The following is a 19,495-nucleotide window of genomic DNA, read 5'->3' as shown; positions in this document are numbered from 1 at the left end:
GAAATCACACAGATCTCTTTAGGGTAATTACTTGGTGTTGATCACAAATCTGCCAGCACAGTTCTATGTAACTACTTCATACATCTCTTCTCCATTCAGTTTTGTCAGTCTGAAACCTTTCAGCATTAAACTTCATTCCTTTCATTAGATCTTTAACATTGATGGTGTTTACACTTAGTTTGTCCATCTTGTATGTGTTCATTCTCATGAGTTCCTTTGACATTAATGACAATTCTTTCATCACTAGGTGATCAAAACTTGTGAAATTTTCAAAGTCAGGACATCAATGAAGTCAGAGTGTACATTCATTGATGAATTCGGGATAATAAATGACAATGATTCTTGATTTGAAATTTTTTGGCCATGTTTGCAAAACAGAGTAACATTACCCCAACCTTCTCCTCCGGCTATCTCTGCTTCTCTTCCTGCTCCTCCTCCTTTGCAAATGTGAAAACAAAATTCTTTTCCTTCTTTTGGTAATTTATGCTTCGATTAGGTTTTGGTATCATTTATGTGGTTTTGGTGTCTTTGTGGGCCTGCTCAGCCTTTTTTTTCAAATTAAATAATTTTGTTGTTTTTTCAAACTGCCTGTTCAAAAGTAGTCTGGGCATAGGGGACTATGAGTAAACCCTAGGACAGAGGGGACTCCTCGGACATACCCTTTCTGTCCCCTATGCGCCAGAACAATTACTGAAATTCTGGAAAGATTGGGGATGGGCAGGGTACTTCTGAACAACGTCCTTGCTTCTTGGTACCATCCCTCAGGAATAGGGGTGCCAGCATATGGGATGCATCTTCACGGAGCACAACTTTTGATTCTTTCACAATTCCATTGTGTCCCTGGATATCCCTTCATGCATTAACTTTGGATGTTGTGTATTATGTTGCAGGATTCGGTGTGTTTGTTTGGTTTATTGTCTCTGGGTTTGTCATATTGATGCCTTGAGATGATGTTTGGGGCTTTTGAGGCCTTTGGCAAGTCTGTCAAAAATGATTCTACTGATTATTTTTCATATCATATCAGTTTTAATTTTATTTCTTTGCTTTTGTTATTCTTGTTTAAATTATGATTTTGTATCAATGAATAAAATATGGGTTATATTTTTATTTTTCTTTTCTTTTTTGATATCTTTCTTGGTTTGTTTTCTTATGGGGCAGATAACAAGGCTTTCTAGAAATATGGGGTGTTAAATAGTGTGTAAATATATATATTAGTAATTTATGATGATTCAGATTTGATTTAGTAACTTCTCTAATTAGAGTTTTTTTAGCAGTTAGAATTGAAATATGATTTAATATGTTTTTGTTGTGCCTTGGATACAGTTGGGATCGAAGGCAATTGGCTGGAGCTCCTCCTTACAAAGATATGCTTTGTTGAACCAGTTTTTGTACAGTTATTTACTGGTTTAAGTTCAGCAGAAGTTTCTTCAGCCAGGGTTGGAGATGGAAGTGAAATCTTTTGTTCAGAACAGGCATATCTCTTATACATCATTGCCAATTTTGTGAATCACCAAATGGAAGAATTCTCACTGTTAGTGAATTCAAAGGAATGCAAATCTGTTGTGAGGGAATTTGTAACATTTATTGTGGGTATTGCACGGAATTCCAAGGGAAGCATCAATTTTAAATCTGTGAATCCTCCAACACTTCCAACTGGATCTCCTGCTATTGATGTCTTGGGCTATTCTTTAAATATACTCAAAGATATCTATGCATGTGAGGATTCTCCTTCCTCCTGTGCAGACATACACCAAAATCAAAATAATGGAAAATCATATCTGGAAAACTCTCTGGTTTCATCTGATCTTATACAACTGATGATAGGTATGCTTCAGGAGCTTGGTCCTCCTGAGGCTGTAAAGAAAGCCACAAGGCAAGAAAACACAGGAAGTTCAAATCCTTGCCTGACAGTTCCCAAAAAGTTTAAAGAAATGACATGCGAGACTCCTAGTAAAATCATGACAAGCACTTCAGCAGATATGTGTGAAGAATCTTGTTTGTTTCATGAAGGCGACAAAGAGAGGGCAGTTCATGCTCATCAAACAGGGGAATTGTGCCCTTATAAAGGTTATCGGCGAGACATAGTATCGGTCCTTGCTAATGCCAGCTTTCGGAGAAAGCATGTCCAAGATCAGATTCGAGAATGTGGTGGTTTATTTATTATTTTGCAACATTGTGTAGTTGATCAGAAAAATCCATTCTTACGAGAATGGGGTTTATGGGCTGTAAGAAATTTACTAGAAGACAATAGAGAGAACCAGCGAGAAGTTGCAGAGCTGGAGCTGCAAAATTCTGTAAATACATTGGCAATTGAAGAAATGGGCCTGAGAGTAGAGATTGATCCAAATTCAAGAAAGCCAAGGCTCTTTAATTTAACTAACTAGTTTATAAATGTAGGGTACACTGCAAATATATGCAGTTGATACCCTGGTATAAGAAGAGTTTCAAAGCACTGGTCACATCTACATAGTCTTCTATGTGTGCTTTAACTGGGTATGTACCCAAAGAATTTGCATAAAATCTGAAAGATGTTTAAAATAAATCTGTTTCAGAGATGATGAAATAGATTCTTGTTGAGATGGGATAGTCTACAACTGTTAGCGCTTTATTTATTTTTCAAAATTTTAGAATGCATATATTTGCCTCGGTGTTTTTTCTTAAGATTGCTTACTACAATGACTTGTTAAGGTCCTCCTGGCCAAAATTTTCTGGAGGACCTATCAGTCTTTGTTTACATGTTTAGACGATTGTTATGAAGCATTCATCTTTAACTTAGGGTCCCCAAGATTTGTTTGATTGTCTTGATAAAAGAATTCATGTATTAGCTTATGACTACCTATAATTTTGTTGTTCCTTCCTAAGATCATTGTTGTCGGTAAATTCTATATTGTAGCCGACAGGTAGAATTGTATCTGAATGGATGTGTGACGGTTGAGTCACCCCTTCGGGAAAGTATATGTACACGGTCCGGAAGGGACTTTGAATCATAATTGTAAGCAGCAAAATAATTGTAATGTGCATATTGTGTATATGAATAAAATATCTGTTTTGTGTTATATCTTATTGTACCACATGCGATAAGTTTTAATTTTAGCACAACAGAAAAAATGCAGGCAGAAGCTTCAACAAATTGCCAACGGGCACCGAGGGGGTGGAGCACAAATGGAGGGAGTGCATTCACCTAGTAGACCGACGAGTGATGAGGAATTCTTCGAAGAGAGTCAACAGCGATTGAATTTGGTGGAAGAAATAAGGGAGGAGTTCCTTAACTTGTATGCACCGAGGGTAGCTCATCGAAACGGAAGGGAAGCAACTCGCATGACTTGAACTGAGCACGAGCGTGGAGTGAACTCTTTGTTCTCGATAGACCCAACGAATGGATATTGGCAGGGAATCGAACAACTTCGCTTGAGGAAGATCTTCTTTCACTAGGTAATGTAGTTGTTGGAAGCAATGCAGTTGTGCAGAAAAACGCGAGTGCTCAGAACAATGTGAGTGCTCAGAACAGCGTGGGTGCTTACAAGTACCACAGAATCAAAAGAAAGTAGCAATGGTAGGACCCGAGGAGAAATTGCTGAAGTTTAATGGTGATAGAACAACAGATCCGATTAGACATTGCGAGACGTGTGAAACAATATGGACAACAAATGGTGTAAGAGATGAGGATGATTGGGTTCAATAGTTTCCAGCAACCCTGCAGGGTGTGGCAATTGATTGGTTCGCGGATGCCGACTCTTAGAAATTGACTACATGTGCAAATGTTAGAAAAGAGTTCATAGCAGAGTTCTGACTGCTACGGGACGATAACGAAATTGTAGTAGAGATATACAACACAAAGCGAGGAAAGAATGAAATGATCCATGCCTATGCAAGACGGTTGAAAGAGCTGGTGGGGAAGATGGAGAGTCAATCGGCCGACGGATTGAAGAAATGATGATTTGTTGAGGGGCTACGACTGGCTCTGAAGAAGAAAATGAAGATTGTACTTCTAGCATCGTACACAAATGCATATAATTGGGGGATGGATTTGGAGAGTAAATAGAAAACAAGCAAGAAGCACAAATCCTTGAATTTAGACTATTCATCATTCGAAAATAGCAGCAATGATGAAGAATCAAGCAAGAAAGCTTGAGCATTATAGAAGGATATGCTATGGACGATGAAAGAATTTAAAAATTTGAAAAAGAATCTTGACTCGGTGAAGGGGGAATTGTGGTGTACAAAATGTAATGAGGAAGGCCACACAAAGGGCTCATGCCCGAAGAAACAATTTTGTGATATTTGCCAGGTTGTGAGACATTCCATAAAGGAGTGCTTGTTTAATATGAAGTCAAAAGGACATCAACAAGTATTATTGGTGCAGGAAGTGTTTGCCAAAACAAACATAGACAATGATGCAACCTTAGGGGGTTATCGCAACAATAATCGATGCGGAATGGGCAGCAATAATAATAACAATAATAACAATAATAACAATAATAACAATGGAGTCCAGAGTCAGATACAATACGATGCGAGTGGACGGCCAATGATACAGTGCTGTGCGTGCAACCTTTGGGGGCACTTAGCCAGAGATTGTACCAAGGAGACGTCACAGCTATTATGCAGATGGTGTGGTTCGGGAGACCATGAAGATTCAAAATGCCCGAAGCAGGGGTGAATTTGTTAAGCATTGAAGCATGTGATGAGAAAATACTAGTCATTACACGTGAGCAAGCTAAGAAGGAAAAGTACCTTGATGCAGAGGAAGAAAAGGAGAGGTTGCAGTAAGCACGAACAAAGTTGGAAAGACAGATGAAAACAGGGAAGTTGCAAGTAAAAGACATTGTCGATATACCTCGAAGAGGAACTTAGCTGAACAAAACATGATAAGGCAAGTAATGCAAATAGAAGTCCCTATAAAATTAAAAGACCTTATAATGCCCCAGTTATGGACGACCATTTTGAATATGACACCACTTTCGAAAGCGACAGAGGAAACAGGAAAGGACGGTAATGGAACAACAACAACAGACCCTATGCTACTGGCACTCACAATAGGAAGGCATTCGATAGTAGTTGAGATGGGCATTTTGGGAACTATACTTATAGACACAATTGTGGATGGAGGGTCAGGTGTGAATGTGTTACTAGAAGATATATGAAAAAAGTTAGGACAACCTACGTTGTGGCCACCTACATTCCAGTTAATCATGACGGATCAGCACAGAATCAAATTGTTGGGAACCTTGATGGCATTTTCGGTAACTATTGGAACGCAACTATTTTAATTAGATTTTGTGGTCATTCTACTGAAAAGAAGAGGATATGATGCTATCCTTGGACAGGGTTGGTTGGTACAAGCAAAAGTGAAACATGAGTGGAAATAAAATACCCTATTCATGGAATGTGGAGGTAGACGATTCATAATCGACCTACCACATAAATGGTAGGGGAGGAGACAACGTTGTCAGACTCAGAAGGTGGAGGCGAGAGTGATGATGAAGGAAAGAAGGGAATGGAACCAGAAGGAGTATTGAGATTAGGAGGGTCATATGATGACGACCTAGACTCAGTGAACGAACTACTCCATTGGTAGATGGAGGATTACGAGCTCTTCTCGAGCTATAACATGTCGGCTGTTGAGGAGGGAAAATAAGGGAACAAGTTTCCAAAGGAGTATAGCAAAATAAAGGAGGGAGAAGCATAGGTGGATGAGACGTTGGCCCACATGTTTACCAAAGACAAACCTATAAAGTATGAAGAGCCTATTGTGAAAACAATGAACTTGAGAGATGAGGCTAATCCAAAAAATATTCTTGTAGGAGATGATTGGAATCCAGTTTTGAAGACAACAATGTTCAAAATATTTATGGAGTACAAGGACATCTTTGCTTGGACGTATAAAGACTTAAAAGGAGTGCGACCAGAGTTATGTGTCCACTGGATACCATTGATTAAAGATGTAGTACCCGTACAAAAGTAGTTGTACTGAATGAACAAAAACTATGCCACACGAATCACAGAGGAGATCAATCAATGTTGGAAGCAAGAATTATTTTCGGAGTACAAACGAGTGAATGGGTGTCACCAATTGTGATATCTTTGAAAAAGGACACCACTCAGATAAGAATATGCGTAGACTTCCGATGCCTAAATGTGGTAACAATTAAAGATCCATTTCCGATGCCATTCACGGATAGCATTTTGGAGGAAGTTGCGGGGCATGAAATTTATTGATTCATGGATGGGTTCTCGGGGTACAATTAGATATCCATCATCAAAGAAGACAAATTAAAAACAACATTCATCGTGGAAGATGGAGTATACACCTACAACAGGATGCCGTTCGGACTGTGCAATGCTTCGGCAATGTTCTAGAGAATTATCCTACACATTTGACAAAATGTTTGTTGGAAGTTTTAAAGCATTTCTAGATGATTGGTTAGTTTTTAGCACAGAGGATAAACACATAACAACGCTTCGAGAATGCATGGAGAGGTGTAGACAGGCGAGATTGGCATTGGATTTGAAGAAGTGCAGATTCATGGTACCACAAGGGAAGCTGCTCGGACACAGTCTGCAACGTAGGGCTAAAGACGGATCCGGACAAGGTTTGCGTAATTTTGGATATGCCACCATTGACGGATGTATCTGAAGTAAAGCCATTCCTCGGATACATTGGATATTACCGGAGATTTATTAAGTAATTTTCGAAGATTTCTTACCCGTTGGACAAACTCACCTACAAGGGCGAACCTTACAAATGGGAAGCAAAACAGAATGAAGCTTTTGAGGGATTAGAAACGAGGTTGGCCACGACACTGATTCTAGCCTATCCGAATTGGGATTAGGAATTTCATGTTCATGTAGATGCATTGAATTATGCCATTGGAGCAACACTGGCATAGACAGGTGACCACAGATTGGACCATCTAATGTATTTTGCAAGTAGATTATTATCTAAGGCGGAGAAAAACTACAGTATGACGCAGTGAGAGGCACTAGGGATGGTGTACACAGTACAAAAATTTAGACATTATTTGTTGGTGACACCATTTTTATTCTATGTAGATCATCAGGCACTGATATATCTGGTAAATTAGCTAATTGTTTAGGGAAGAATAAGTTGGTGGCTATTATTATTGTAGTAGTTCACATTTAAGATTGTGGTGCAGCTAGGGAAAAGTCATGTAAGTGCAGACCACTTGTCAAGGATAAAATCTGGAGAGCCACCAGAGGGTCAATGATGATTGTCTTGACGTGTAGCTATTTCAAGTTGCAGTACTACCATCCTGGTATCACGTATTGGGGAATATCTATTGACTGGATAGTTTCCTAGCGAGATGTCGCCGAATGAGAGAATGAAATTGGTGCTAAGGAGCTGAACATTTTAGTTGATCAACGGGCTATTGTACAAAATGGGACTCGATCAGAGTCTAAGGCGGTGCGTCCTAGAGAAGGAAATTTTGAAGGTATTGAAGTGCATGAGGAACCAACAAGAGGACACATGGGGCTTGACACAACTGCGCGGAAGATACTTTTGGTAGGGTTATGGTGGCCAACCGTACATGACACCAAAGAGTGGGTTGTTACATGCCACACATGTCAGCAAGTTGGAAAAGTATTGAAGAGAGACTTCATGCCTTTGAATCCTTCGCACGTGCAGGAGCTTTTTGAAAGATGGGGATTGGACTTTGTTAGACCCCTGAAGGTAAGAAAAACTAGAAGGTGCAGATACATTGTGGTGGTGACAGAGTACATGACCAAGTGGGTGGAGGCACACACACTACTGGACAACTCTATGGTGAGCACAACGAGATTTATTTATGAGAAAATCATCACCAGATACGAGATTCCATTGTAGTTGACAAGTGATCGGGGAGGACACTTTGTTAATCATGTCATTTGACTACTCACTACCAAATTTTGAATTTATCATTTACTATTGAGCCCGTACTACCCGAGAGCTAACGGACAAGCCGAAGCCACAAATAAAATCCTGGTCAGAGTGATTTATTAGTCTTGTGCAATTGAGGGAGAAGATTGGGAAGAAAAGCTACCATCAGCATTATGGGTGTATTGTATTGCATATAAAGTAACTGCCGGACACACTCTGTTTGAGCTGATGTATGAACAAGAGGCACTGGTACCGATAGAATTCATGGTGCCGAGTTTGAGAATAGCAATCGAGAACAAATTGGGCGACATGGAAAGCCTAAGGGAGAGATTGTACAACTTAATAAACTAGATGAGTAACGAGTGTAGGCACAATGAGCCACATAAGTTGCACAAAATAGGTGGAAAGCATGGCATGATAAGCATATAAAATTAAATAAGTTTCAACTAGGCTAGTTAATTTTGAAGTATAATAGGTGGAATGAGATTAGGCAAGGAAAGTTCAAAGTTAAATGGGTCCGACCATACAAGATATGGGAAGTTGGCGCTAATGGGGCAATCAAGTTATGGATGCTAGATGGGAAGGAAGTACCTGACACAGTGAATGGGTCAAAGTTGAAAATCTATCACGAAAGAAGTAATGTGCCCCCGCGAACAAACAATTGAGAGTAGATAATGAATATTAATGTATATATGTAAAATAAGTGTTATAAAAAAAAGGACACTATAAATGTTGTTGAACAGAGAAAGATAACACTCGTTGGAGAACAAAGAGTAATTTGAGCAATGTACAATTGGAAGGCACCGTACGATCGTACTGAGGAAGAAAGGACCATACGACACACTGAGGAACAACAAATGTCATGTCATACGACCTGTATGAAAGTCACTAGGAGTAGGCAGTGACTGTATGGACATAAATAAAGCCATGAACAAGTTACAAACAACTCTGATCGTATGACCAAGTGTAGGAAAGAAGGTTAGCCTTACGAATGTACGGTAAAAGGAAGTACAATTGCCATCAATAAAGTGCTATATGTGTATGAAAGCAATCATTGCCAACAAAGGAAAGAGGACCGTATGGCCACTAGAGAACATAGAGAAGTACGTAGCAAAGGGAAAGAGGACCGTACGACCACTAGAGGATAGGGAGAATGTTGCATAGGAAATCATACAAGGAACAAATCAGGATACACTACATGGATGGGAAGTTGCAGGAAGAGACCCATAGGTGCCCCGTATGACCATACAACTAGATTGATTGGAGGTTGGGTGACTATATGGTGAAGAAGAAGAGACAACACAACAAACTTGTACATACATTGGCAGCTGAAGAACTATGTTGCACGGTCCATATGGAAGCAACGGTTAGAGTGGGAAGACCATACGGTAGCAAGGATATATAACATCAGACAATTAAGTACTCAGAGCCATTCCGTATGGCAAGAACTTGGAGAAAGAAAAACCATATGACCATCACAAGCACATCTTGGTTTTGTTGTACGATATACGACCAAGAGGATTACAAGAGGATAGTCACCATACATTGTGCGGACCTTGGGTTGTTTGAAATATTAGAAGTCACCATCTGTACAAATCTCAGAAGGAGAAAAGATAGTAGCTGTACAACAGATAGAGTTGGGAAAGAAGAAGTTGTACGCAAGCACTAGGAAATTGCACAGAGAGGTAATTGACCTAACAGATTTTGTTGTATTCAAGCAAAACGACAAAAAAATGATAGTTATGCATTCAGCTAGCAAGAGAGCTTGAAAAAAGAAATTGGAAGAGGATTTAGTGACAACTACAACGATGAACAAGAATGTAAAAACTTTTCCATTTGGAGTCCGTGTAGCAGGAGGAACTAGTACAAGACTGAGCAAAAAGGAAGTGAAGCAACCAACACAGTTGACTGCGACGAATATTCTCATAGCACAGAATGTTGCATTTGAAGGATTGAATGGAGCAAAATGCTGGAAGTGGTGGTAGGAGACACTTGATAACCATCCCGTGAAGGCCAACATTCGGAAAGCACAAGTTGAATGGGTGATACAAATGCCAATGTTTTGTATCAAAGATTATGAAGGGTTTCTATGCATCATGATAGAAATGTATGATAGGTTCTCTTGACTAGTACGTTTTCTTACTTTGGTTGCAACTTGGTGGTATCATTCAAAACCGCCAACTTCACATGAGTATTCGAGATACCTGACCATGCTCAGGGGGAAGGAAAATAGAAAGAAAACCCAAAATGATGAGCCAATAAGTAAAAATATAGTTGATACAGCTAGCGTGTGGAGACCCAATGCAGGTGGACCAAGAGACTCTCTTGGACACATCAAGGGGCTGAGGGTTGAAGAAATCCAATGTGCATGAAGGTCATTAGCGTTGTTTGATGGACATTGTGAAGAGTTTCCTCATAGGCTCTAGCCGCACCTCAGATATTTCATTTCCACATGTGGTGATGATGAACATGATTCTGCGCGGTAGGCTATATAGGCCACATTGTTGGCCGAACGAATGTATGAATTCATGACATTACAACACAAGACATTCTACATGCCACATTATGCCATCGACCTATTCTTAGAGGCAATAATGTAGGTGATCCTCAATGATATACTGGAGGCCAAATCAGGACCACTCGTGCCAGGCGAACCACCGATTATGTAGTGGAGAAATCTTGATGCACTTGGCACTAAGACCATCAGGCATAATCGATTGAGACCAGACGAAGGAAATATTGATAGTGTTCAAGAGGAGACTTCTTTTGAGGAAAGTGGAACTGATGGGGAGGAGGTAGAGGTAATTATAAATACACCATTGATATTCCCACAGCCTGCACTTTCAGCTACGACACATTTGACTCCTATTGGTATACATGGCATTCCAAGTTTTGGTCAGCTTAGGCAACCAATAGTGATGATGCTGACTTCAGTTGTGGTGCAACCCATTGCGGAGACACGAGCCATACCTGAGGCATTAGCAGAGGCACATCCATCACCAACAAAGATAGCTGCTTGGTAGGTAATGATGGAGCCTTCTCGTGAGGCTTTACCAAAGGCTGGGGATGAGGTACTTGTACCTAATACAGAGATGGACACATAGGTAGGAGTAATGGAGATATTGACAGGTGAGGGTTTGAGGGTGCCAGGTGTCCAATTGGACATAGTAGGTTCAGATGCTATGGTTACGATGGTTACGACATTGTTAGCATCACCTAAGGGAGACCGAGAAAGAAAAACCTAGAAGTTAAGCATGTACCTGAGTAAGTGGTTCCACCGTACCCCAACACCTCAAGTGGCATACCTGCAAACACCTACACAAGAAGCAATTTTGGAGGAAAACCCTTTGCAGGCATAGGAGGTGGAGCAAACACAAGATGAGGGATTACTACATAACACTATATAGCAGATGGTAGAAGCAATAGAGAGCGCTATGGGTGTGCAGTAGGAGCATCTAGTAGTGCTGGAAGCAATGATGAGAGGGACATTCTTCGCAGATATAGGAGCTTTAGCGACTCGGGCTCGCTAGGTGGTGGCCTCTACAGAGATTCAAGCTTTGGACTCAATAGTGAAAGAACTAGAGGGAGTAGTATCCTTCATGAGATTAGGATGCCTAATTGCCTTTACAATCTATTTTGAAGAGTGAGGATGACTGGATGTGGGACTGTAGAGATGTGACAGGATTGGGCCATAACAAGAGGTCCTGGTAAAGAGAGCCAAGTAGAGGCTGTGACTCACGAGATAGTGGAGATACACAAGGAGGCATATTACACTCTTTGGAGGAGCCACACAGATCAAGTAGCAGCTGAGAGGGCTCAGGAGGAGTCAATTGCCAAGTTAGCCATGGAGAGGGCAGCCTAGGAATTCGAGAGGGAAGCCCTATTAGACATATAGAGTCAGCTACAAAAATTGATAGCGGAGAAGGAACAAATAGCAATAGAAAAAGAGAGTAGTAGATGAGAAGGAGAAGGAGCTGGGAGAGATAGCTGGGATGATGCAGTCAACTTTAGAGCTACAGATGGAAGTGGAAGCGGAATTGAAAGTTAGGAAGGAGCAAGTCTACAAGCTATGGGCAAAGCTGAATGAATCGAGGGCGCGAATGACCACTACACCAAGGATGCATCTCTTTATTTAGTATCTATGCATTGATGTAATTAGTTGTTTATTTTGAGTTTTGTTGTATCATCATCTGGAGACAACTTTACTTTTTGGGGGAGATGATGTTGTCGGTAAATTCTATATTGTAGCTGATGGGTAGAATTGTATCCGAACGGATGCGTGATGATTGAGTCACCCCTTTGGGAAAGTATATGTACACCATCTGGAAGGGACTTTGAATCATAATTGTAAGCAACAGAATAATCGTAATGTGCATATTGCGTATATGAATAAAGTATCTGTTCGGTGTTATATTTTACTGTACTAGATGCGATAAGTATCCTTTTACCCTATATGGTAAAAAATCATTAATTTCTTAATCAACCTTCCTAAGATCATTATTAATAAACCCCAAACATTTGTTTTATCTTCCATTGCTAGTTTCATTTTGCGCTTCATTTCAATTACATGTTACACACTATGTTTCTCTTTTGTTTTTGGAAGTTAACATTAACAATGCGGTTCATGTGTTTAGACAAATACTAGTCTTAAAGTCTAGGCATTAGAAAGTCTTTAGTGTTCTTATGTTTCAGATGTATATAAAATAGTAGCGTGGAGATATAGGTTCTTGATGTTCCTTTTCTATCTATAGTCATTTCAATCGAGGGATTTGTGCAATTCAAGAACTAATCATTGATTTCTTGTATCAAGTGGTGGGCAAGAACACCTCCTTGCTGGTGCCAAAGAAATTGTTTTGTTGTCTATTATATTGAAACACTATGAATATGTCTGTGGAGCATTTATATGTTTGATATAACTATGTTGTAACTGATTGTCATTATTGTTTTCCTATCTTTAGCAATGCCATTGAAACAATGTGAATATTCTCATTCTTCATCTATTTGTATGATATTACTTTGGTGTAACTAATGTTAGTGGTCTGTTGAAAACAAATGTTACTTTAAACTTAAATGCCAATAATAGGTTAGTGATGGCTCTAAACTTTAAGGATCAGGAGGATGAACTATTATTTTTCTATAGATGTTAGTTTCTTGGTACAATAAGCAAGTAGTCTTAATAAATATTGGCGGTGGCAAATTTAATAATACTTTTTCTAGTTCTTTTTGTTACATGTTATATATTTTAATATTTTAAAGATTATAATATTTGATGTACAATTGGGTTAGGAGTTACATTTTAACTTCTATAAGAGGAGGCTTGATAAACTTGAAAATTAGAGAAGTGTGTGTGGGTTAATAATAGTTTAGGAGAAAAAAATTAATCTATACCATTATCACTAGATTGATATGTGCTATTAATTTTTCTAAAAGTGTGGGTGGCATGACGACTGGAAGTTCTAATTGGGATGTATGTAAAGTACATAATTTTTATTGAAATACATATGCTGACAAAAAATATATCTTGGATATATAAAGTAGTAACAATAGATTTAATCTTATACATTTTCTATATTTTTTAATATATAATACATAGAAAAAATATGCATGGCTATAAAGTAGTTACATACCCAAACTCCTAAAGAAAATTCACGCTCTCATGTACTGGTTCAAGCCGTGCTTGCACTTGACCCTTCACTTGTCCATCAAAGTTATCAAAATCAACGATGAAGACACAATTGAAGATTAAATTTACAGCAAGAAATTTCAGCGAAGTCAGAATAGGACAGAATGGGTTGTTATATGAAAAGTTACATGAGGTGATATAAATTTTATTTCCTATTTCACCTTGGACACAGATCTGTTAGTCTAGATACCAAAACAACTATTTCAATTTCAATGTACAAGTATCCAAAAAAAATCCTTTAAGGTTCAATTTTATTATTATTTAAATATGATAGCATCTATTGATTCTTATATATCAAAATAATTAAAATTTCATAATAGCAAAAATCATTTGGGGAAAAATCAGCAAACCAAAAGTATAAGACTTTTAGAAAGAACAAAGAAAAGAAGAAGGAAAGTTTAGATTTTCCAAGAAATCGAAAAAAATGGAGAAAATGTGGAAAAGAGATAAAAATTACTTTCTATGAAAATTGGGGGTATTTCCATAGTATAGAGATATAATGAGCAAATGACATAGAGTTTAACTATGAATTGTGTAAAATAGATTTGTTGTTTATATTCATATTGCTGATTACATTGGCAAATATTTAGTTAACTTTTTAAGAGGGCACTCACCAAATAGTTGTCTATGTCTGAGATCAATTTTTAGCCAAATCTTGAAGTATTTGGGATCAAAATCAATCAGTATTTAAGTATGAGATCGAATATAGTTAGGAATTTAGTAAAAGTGGAGCTCATATTGAAGTGATCCAAGACTTTCATTGTGATTAAGACAAGTTTTCTAGGGGTAAATCAATATTTGGGAAAGCTTACCAAATTATATCTACAATTGCAATGCTTTAGATTCTATAATGGCAATTGGCAGATCTTTATACGAGTATAATTCAATGACACATTTGTTTACTTGAAGTAAAAGATTAACATGCCATTGATTTTGACAATACATAGCTTGAAACAGTTCTAAATGAAAGAAAGATGAAGATAATATTATTTTGTTCAATATTCCCTCCCTTATTACCTAGGAAATGAATGATCATCTCATGTGACCATTCTCTTCGACTGAGTTGGAGGAGGTGGTCTTTGGTATGCCTAAGGGAAAAGGTATTGGCCCTAATGGCTCTCTTGTTGAATTAAATGGAATTAATTCCAATTAAATGAAATTCAACTACGACAAAGCTGTCTGGAATAGAAATAATTAAATCAAATATAAAATTCCCAAAACTATTAAATCACAATATTCCTTAATAACGTTCGTGACAAATGTCAAGCTAAATGCACAGACACGCTCACAAGTCTAATCACATAATGCAAATGAGTCCAAAATTATTAAATCACTAAAGGGTTTAATTAATCAATTAATTAGGATACGTCGACCATACATGGATGACATTTGCTAGGTAAGAGTAGTCGAATCACTAACTCCATGTGCCACTGTCGGGGATATAAATCTTGCACACTACACAATCAAGTGCAATTGCATATAATAATATAGCAGAAGCAATAAATGCATTAAATCACATTAATAACATTTATTTATCACATTAAAATAATTTATTTAAATCACTCACTGCATCATAAAAAATCCCAAAGAAAGAATGAAGTAAATAACTGTAGGATCAAATCAAAGCATCTAGAATCCAGTAAGTCCATCATATAACCATAAATAGAGTATATGTCCAGATACAAAATAATTAGATATCATCATAAAGCATAATGTTCACATCTGTTAGAAATGGAAAAAGAAATATGTAAATAAGCAATACCAGGAAAGAATCTAAGTGAGTAAATGCGTGAAAAGATATTACCATAAAATAGGAGAGAGAAAGCTTCAAGCTCCAACACCATGAGACAAGATATTTGGAAAGGGGAAAGCAAAGAAAACCCCTTGTGACATTATGAATGAGGCATGAAAAGCCTAAGAAGGAAGAGAGAGAGAGATAGAGAGCAATGCTCATACAATAATTGAGAAGAGGAAGAAACCTCATTGTTAAATGAGAGAAGAGGGTCATCTCTTAAATAGAGATGAGAGAGAGGAGTTAGAATGTAACTCCCATGTCTATGAATGCCACCATTCATAAGTGTGTGAGGCCAAGTGTGAGATTCCTCTTAAGGAGGAATAATCTAAAATTAGAAATTACAATATATATTTGTCCTCACATATTCCACTAGATGACAAAATAAGATGTAGTGGAAAAAGGACAAAAAAGAAATATATTAGGATACCTTGGCTTATATCCTAATATATTACAACAATAAAGAAAGGAGTTCTAACCTTGGTTTATAAATACACCAAGGAAAGATTACAACTTCTAACAACATCAATAACCATCATCATGTAGATGTGATCAAACTGAACAACATAGCATCTAACATCTATGATATTGGCAATCAAAATCTAGTATTTGACCATCAGGTCATCTTGAATGTCATCCAAAATGGGTATCAAAGTATCTCTCAAAACCCAAATATAACAAGGTATAGAATGCAAACATGAGAGGCACTACACAGTGTATGGATGATAGAAAAAACACCTATGGTGGAGCATTTTTCTTAGGAGGAAGATTGGTTTCTTGGCTTAGCAAGAAATAAGATTGTATTTCATAGAGTATAGTTGAAGAAGAGAATGTAGTTGCAGTAACTAATTATAATCATGTCATGTGGATGAAGTAGATGTTGAAAGATATTGGGATAGAATTCTAAAAACCTATTTTCATACATTTTGATAACACAAGTACAGTGAGTATGTCTAAGAATCTTGTATTACATTCTAAGACTAAACAAATATCTATTAAGTATCATGTTTTGAGAGAGAAAGTAGCAGAGAAAGAAATCAAATTGCATATATCTTTACAAAGTGTTTGCCTAAAGATACATTTGAGTACTTGAGAGGTATGCTTGTGGTTATGCCCCTGACTGCTTTTGAGTAGATGATGCATAGATTGCATCAGTCGAGTGGTACAAAGCACTATTGTTTGACTAGATTGAATGCTGATGCTTCCTATATGGGGGAGTATCTAAAATGAGAAGAGTCTTCTAGGACTCTTTGTAATTAGTCTTGAAAAGTGTCTTTGGACAATTGAGCTGATTGAAAATTTGAAACTAATGATTGACATAATGAATCCTTTGTTATTGATGTCAATAGGGGAGAGAAGTGTGCATGAAAAAAATCTCCTAAATATGAATGGGGGAGAATAGAAGTATGCATGGAAAAACACCTCTTAAGTATGTATGTGGGAAAATATCCTCTAATGGGGGAGATATTGATGTATGAGGGAGAAGTTGAGAGGATTTTAGTATGAACAACTATTGTCGATCCTAAATAAAGAGATGCAAAACAGAGTTGTGTTCCAAAGCATTTTAGATTTGATTGATGAAGAGGATTTGAAAAGTTGAGAACAACCGTTGCATCAGAGTGTTGTTTTGGTATTTTTGGAACTTAAGATGTTTTTCATATATATTGTGATCAATGCCAAATGGGGAGATTGTTAGCATGAATGCTGATGGTATTCCTTTGTTAGAAATGCTAACTGGGGGGGGGGGGGGGGGGGGGGCGTGAATCAGTTATTCAGGGTCCAACATGTCCAATTCAAATTTTTCACTAAGTATAGTGAGCCCATTCAACCATTCATTCATCCAAGCTTTAACTTTCCTAACCAACAAGTTACTATAAAATAACATGCAAGTATAACACATGAAAAGATCAACACATAACACAGTGATTTACGTGGAAACCCAATTTGAAAAAAACCACCAGTAACATGATACTCAATTCTCACTCTTCTGAAGTGATGCCCTATGAAAGGCTTGCCCTGTTAAAGGCTTAAAACACACTGTTAAATGTGACCTTGTTAGAGAATTTAACCACCTTGTTCAAAGTGGGCCTAGTAAGAGGACTTTAGAATATTCACTTGGAACGCCATCTTGTTAAAGGATTTACAAATGGCTATTAGACCAACCTAAGTCCATAGGATTTCCCTTCAATCCTAACTGATACAATTGCTAAAGAGTAACAATTAGGGGTTTTGACCTGATTACATAATACAACTCAACTTGCAAATTTTAGATCACCATTCAACTCTTCTTCATTTGCCTGGCTTTCAGTCTCTGCAATTCTTGATAGCTTGCCCTCCTTTCAAGCTTAGTCTCCTTGAATCTTCATGCTCACTGTACCAGTGCAATCATCTTTTCTTGATAACCAGTAGAAGCAGAGACTCTGTGCTCTTTTCTTCCTTCTCCTAGATGTCTTCTCCTTGACACCCTTCTAACCACTTTGCAATTTGGCACTCCAGTAGCTCTTGCTTCTTGGTCTGTGACTCCTTAAATAAAAGTCTTGAAGTTCCTTTCCCACTTGGTTCTTCCCTCCTTTAATTTCAATTCGTATGGATTAGGTAGGATTCATTGTATCTAACCCATATTATTTTCTTTTGGAAACATTATGAAGAATCTTCTTGAATTTGCTAAAAAATGGTTCACATGGAATTCTGTGCCACCAGCTCATCATTCTTATCTTCCAATTGGTTCACAAAATTCAATGTAACAACTTTGTCAGCTTAGATTTGGCGAATCTTCGTTATTTAAAATAATGCAGCAGCTCAACATTATTCAAATCCTGATGCTCGGCACCTGATACTATGTTACTCGCCATCAACTGTGATTTTACTAATGCTCGACCCCTGATACTTTGCTCAACACTTGAACTTCACTCAGCACCTAAAGTTCACTTGGCGCACAATAGATTTTGCATTTTCTTGGCTCCAACTGAGAATTTGCTCAGCTTCAACTAGCTTTCTCAGCACCCACTAATGAACTTAGTTTAAGATTTTGCAGTTAATCTTGTTCTAACTTATACTTTTAATGTTTTTAAGTGTGGTCAGCCTCTATATCTTTGAGTATGCTATCAATACATTATTTAATCATTGTCTTAACTAATCCTTGCACTACATTACAAAACCATAACTCAACCTTTCCCTTAGGTACTCTTGTTACATCTTGTTGATCAAATCCTCTTCATCAATCAACTAAGTGATAGTACTTAGATCTTATAAGCAATTGTCATTCTTACAAATAGTAGGTTTGACATCAATGACAAAACAATGATTGAAAACATTCATTATCAACTAATCTTAATGATCTTTTCAATCATATTTCCAACAATCTCCCTCTTTGGTATTGATAGCAAACCAAACTGATCAACCATCATACTAAACTATTCAACCACATGCTAACTAGGTTAGAACAATAAGTCAAATGCCAAAAAGAAAATTGTGTTACCATCAATTTTCACATCTCCCTCCCTTGATCTACTATCCTGATTGCTTTATTTCTATTTCTCCCTCTTAGCTGTTGTATCCTTTTTTCTTTGTTTTCTCCATTCTTACATTTTTTCCCTCTATATGTATTGCTTATCTTCTGCTATTCTTTCTATGTTCTGATAAGCTTTTTCATCTTTTCCTTCAACTATTGGTCATTTCTGTCTATTTCTCCCTTAGTCTTCATTAGATCAATTTCTTCATTTTCTCCCTCTTTCTTCATTCTTTATCTTCTCAACAGTTGTTGATCAATTTCTTGACATTTCTCCCTCTTTGACAACAATGCCAAAGACATACCATTTCAACATCTTAATATGCAAGTGTAGCTTTTGCAAGTTTATTCAATTTCTCTCTCTGTCACCTTGCTTGTGATTGAACTCGAACTTTCAGTACTTCAATTACTTTAGGCATGTTCCTAAAGTAAACATCATCTGCATCAATGCGTAAAATTTTCAACAATCAACTCATTTGATGCAGGGCAGTCTTTCTTATTCTTAAGTAGCCTTGGCTAGGGGTGTTACCCCTAACTTACCTCTAAGATACTCAAAAACATCTTTAGGTAGTGCTTTTGTGAAGATGTCAACAATTTGTTCCTTTAAGCTAACATATTCCATCTTCACTTGCT

The 19,495-nt window shown here is 37.5% G+C and overlaps 1 protein-coding gene across 1 annotated transcript in view; it reads left to right on the top strand.

The window, feature by feature from the left end:
• Positions 1-2,661, top strand: part of LOC149565297 (uncharacterized) — a 28,771-nt gene extending 26,110 nt beyond the window's left edge. Inside the window, exon 2 of the mRNA XM_089818830.1 lies at positions 1,324-2,661. Within this exon, the coding sequence (XP_089674956.1) occupies positions 1,324-2,384 (1,061 nt within the window). The 3' untranslated portion in view covers positions 2,385-2,661. The remainder of the gene's footprint in view (positions 1-1,323) is intronic.
• Positions 2,662-19,495: the final 16,834 nt, after the last annotated feature.

The sequence above is a fragment of the Cupressus sempervirens genome, chromosome 3 (genome assembly GCF_028749045.1).
Source record: "Cupressus sempervirens isolate cs-2001-9-10 chromosome 3, ASM2874904v1, whole genome shotgun sequence".
Classification (NCBI taxonomy): Eukaryota; Viridiplantae; Streptophyta; class Pinopsida; order Cupressales; family Cupressaceae; genus Cupressus; species Cupressus sempervirens.
Note: the sequence above shows the minus strand (reverse complement) of the source record. Positions and strands in the feature narration are given on the sequence as shown.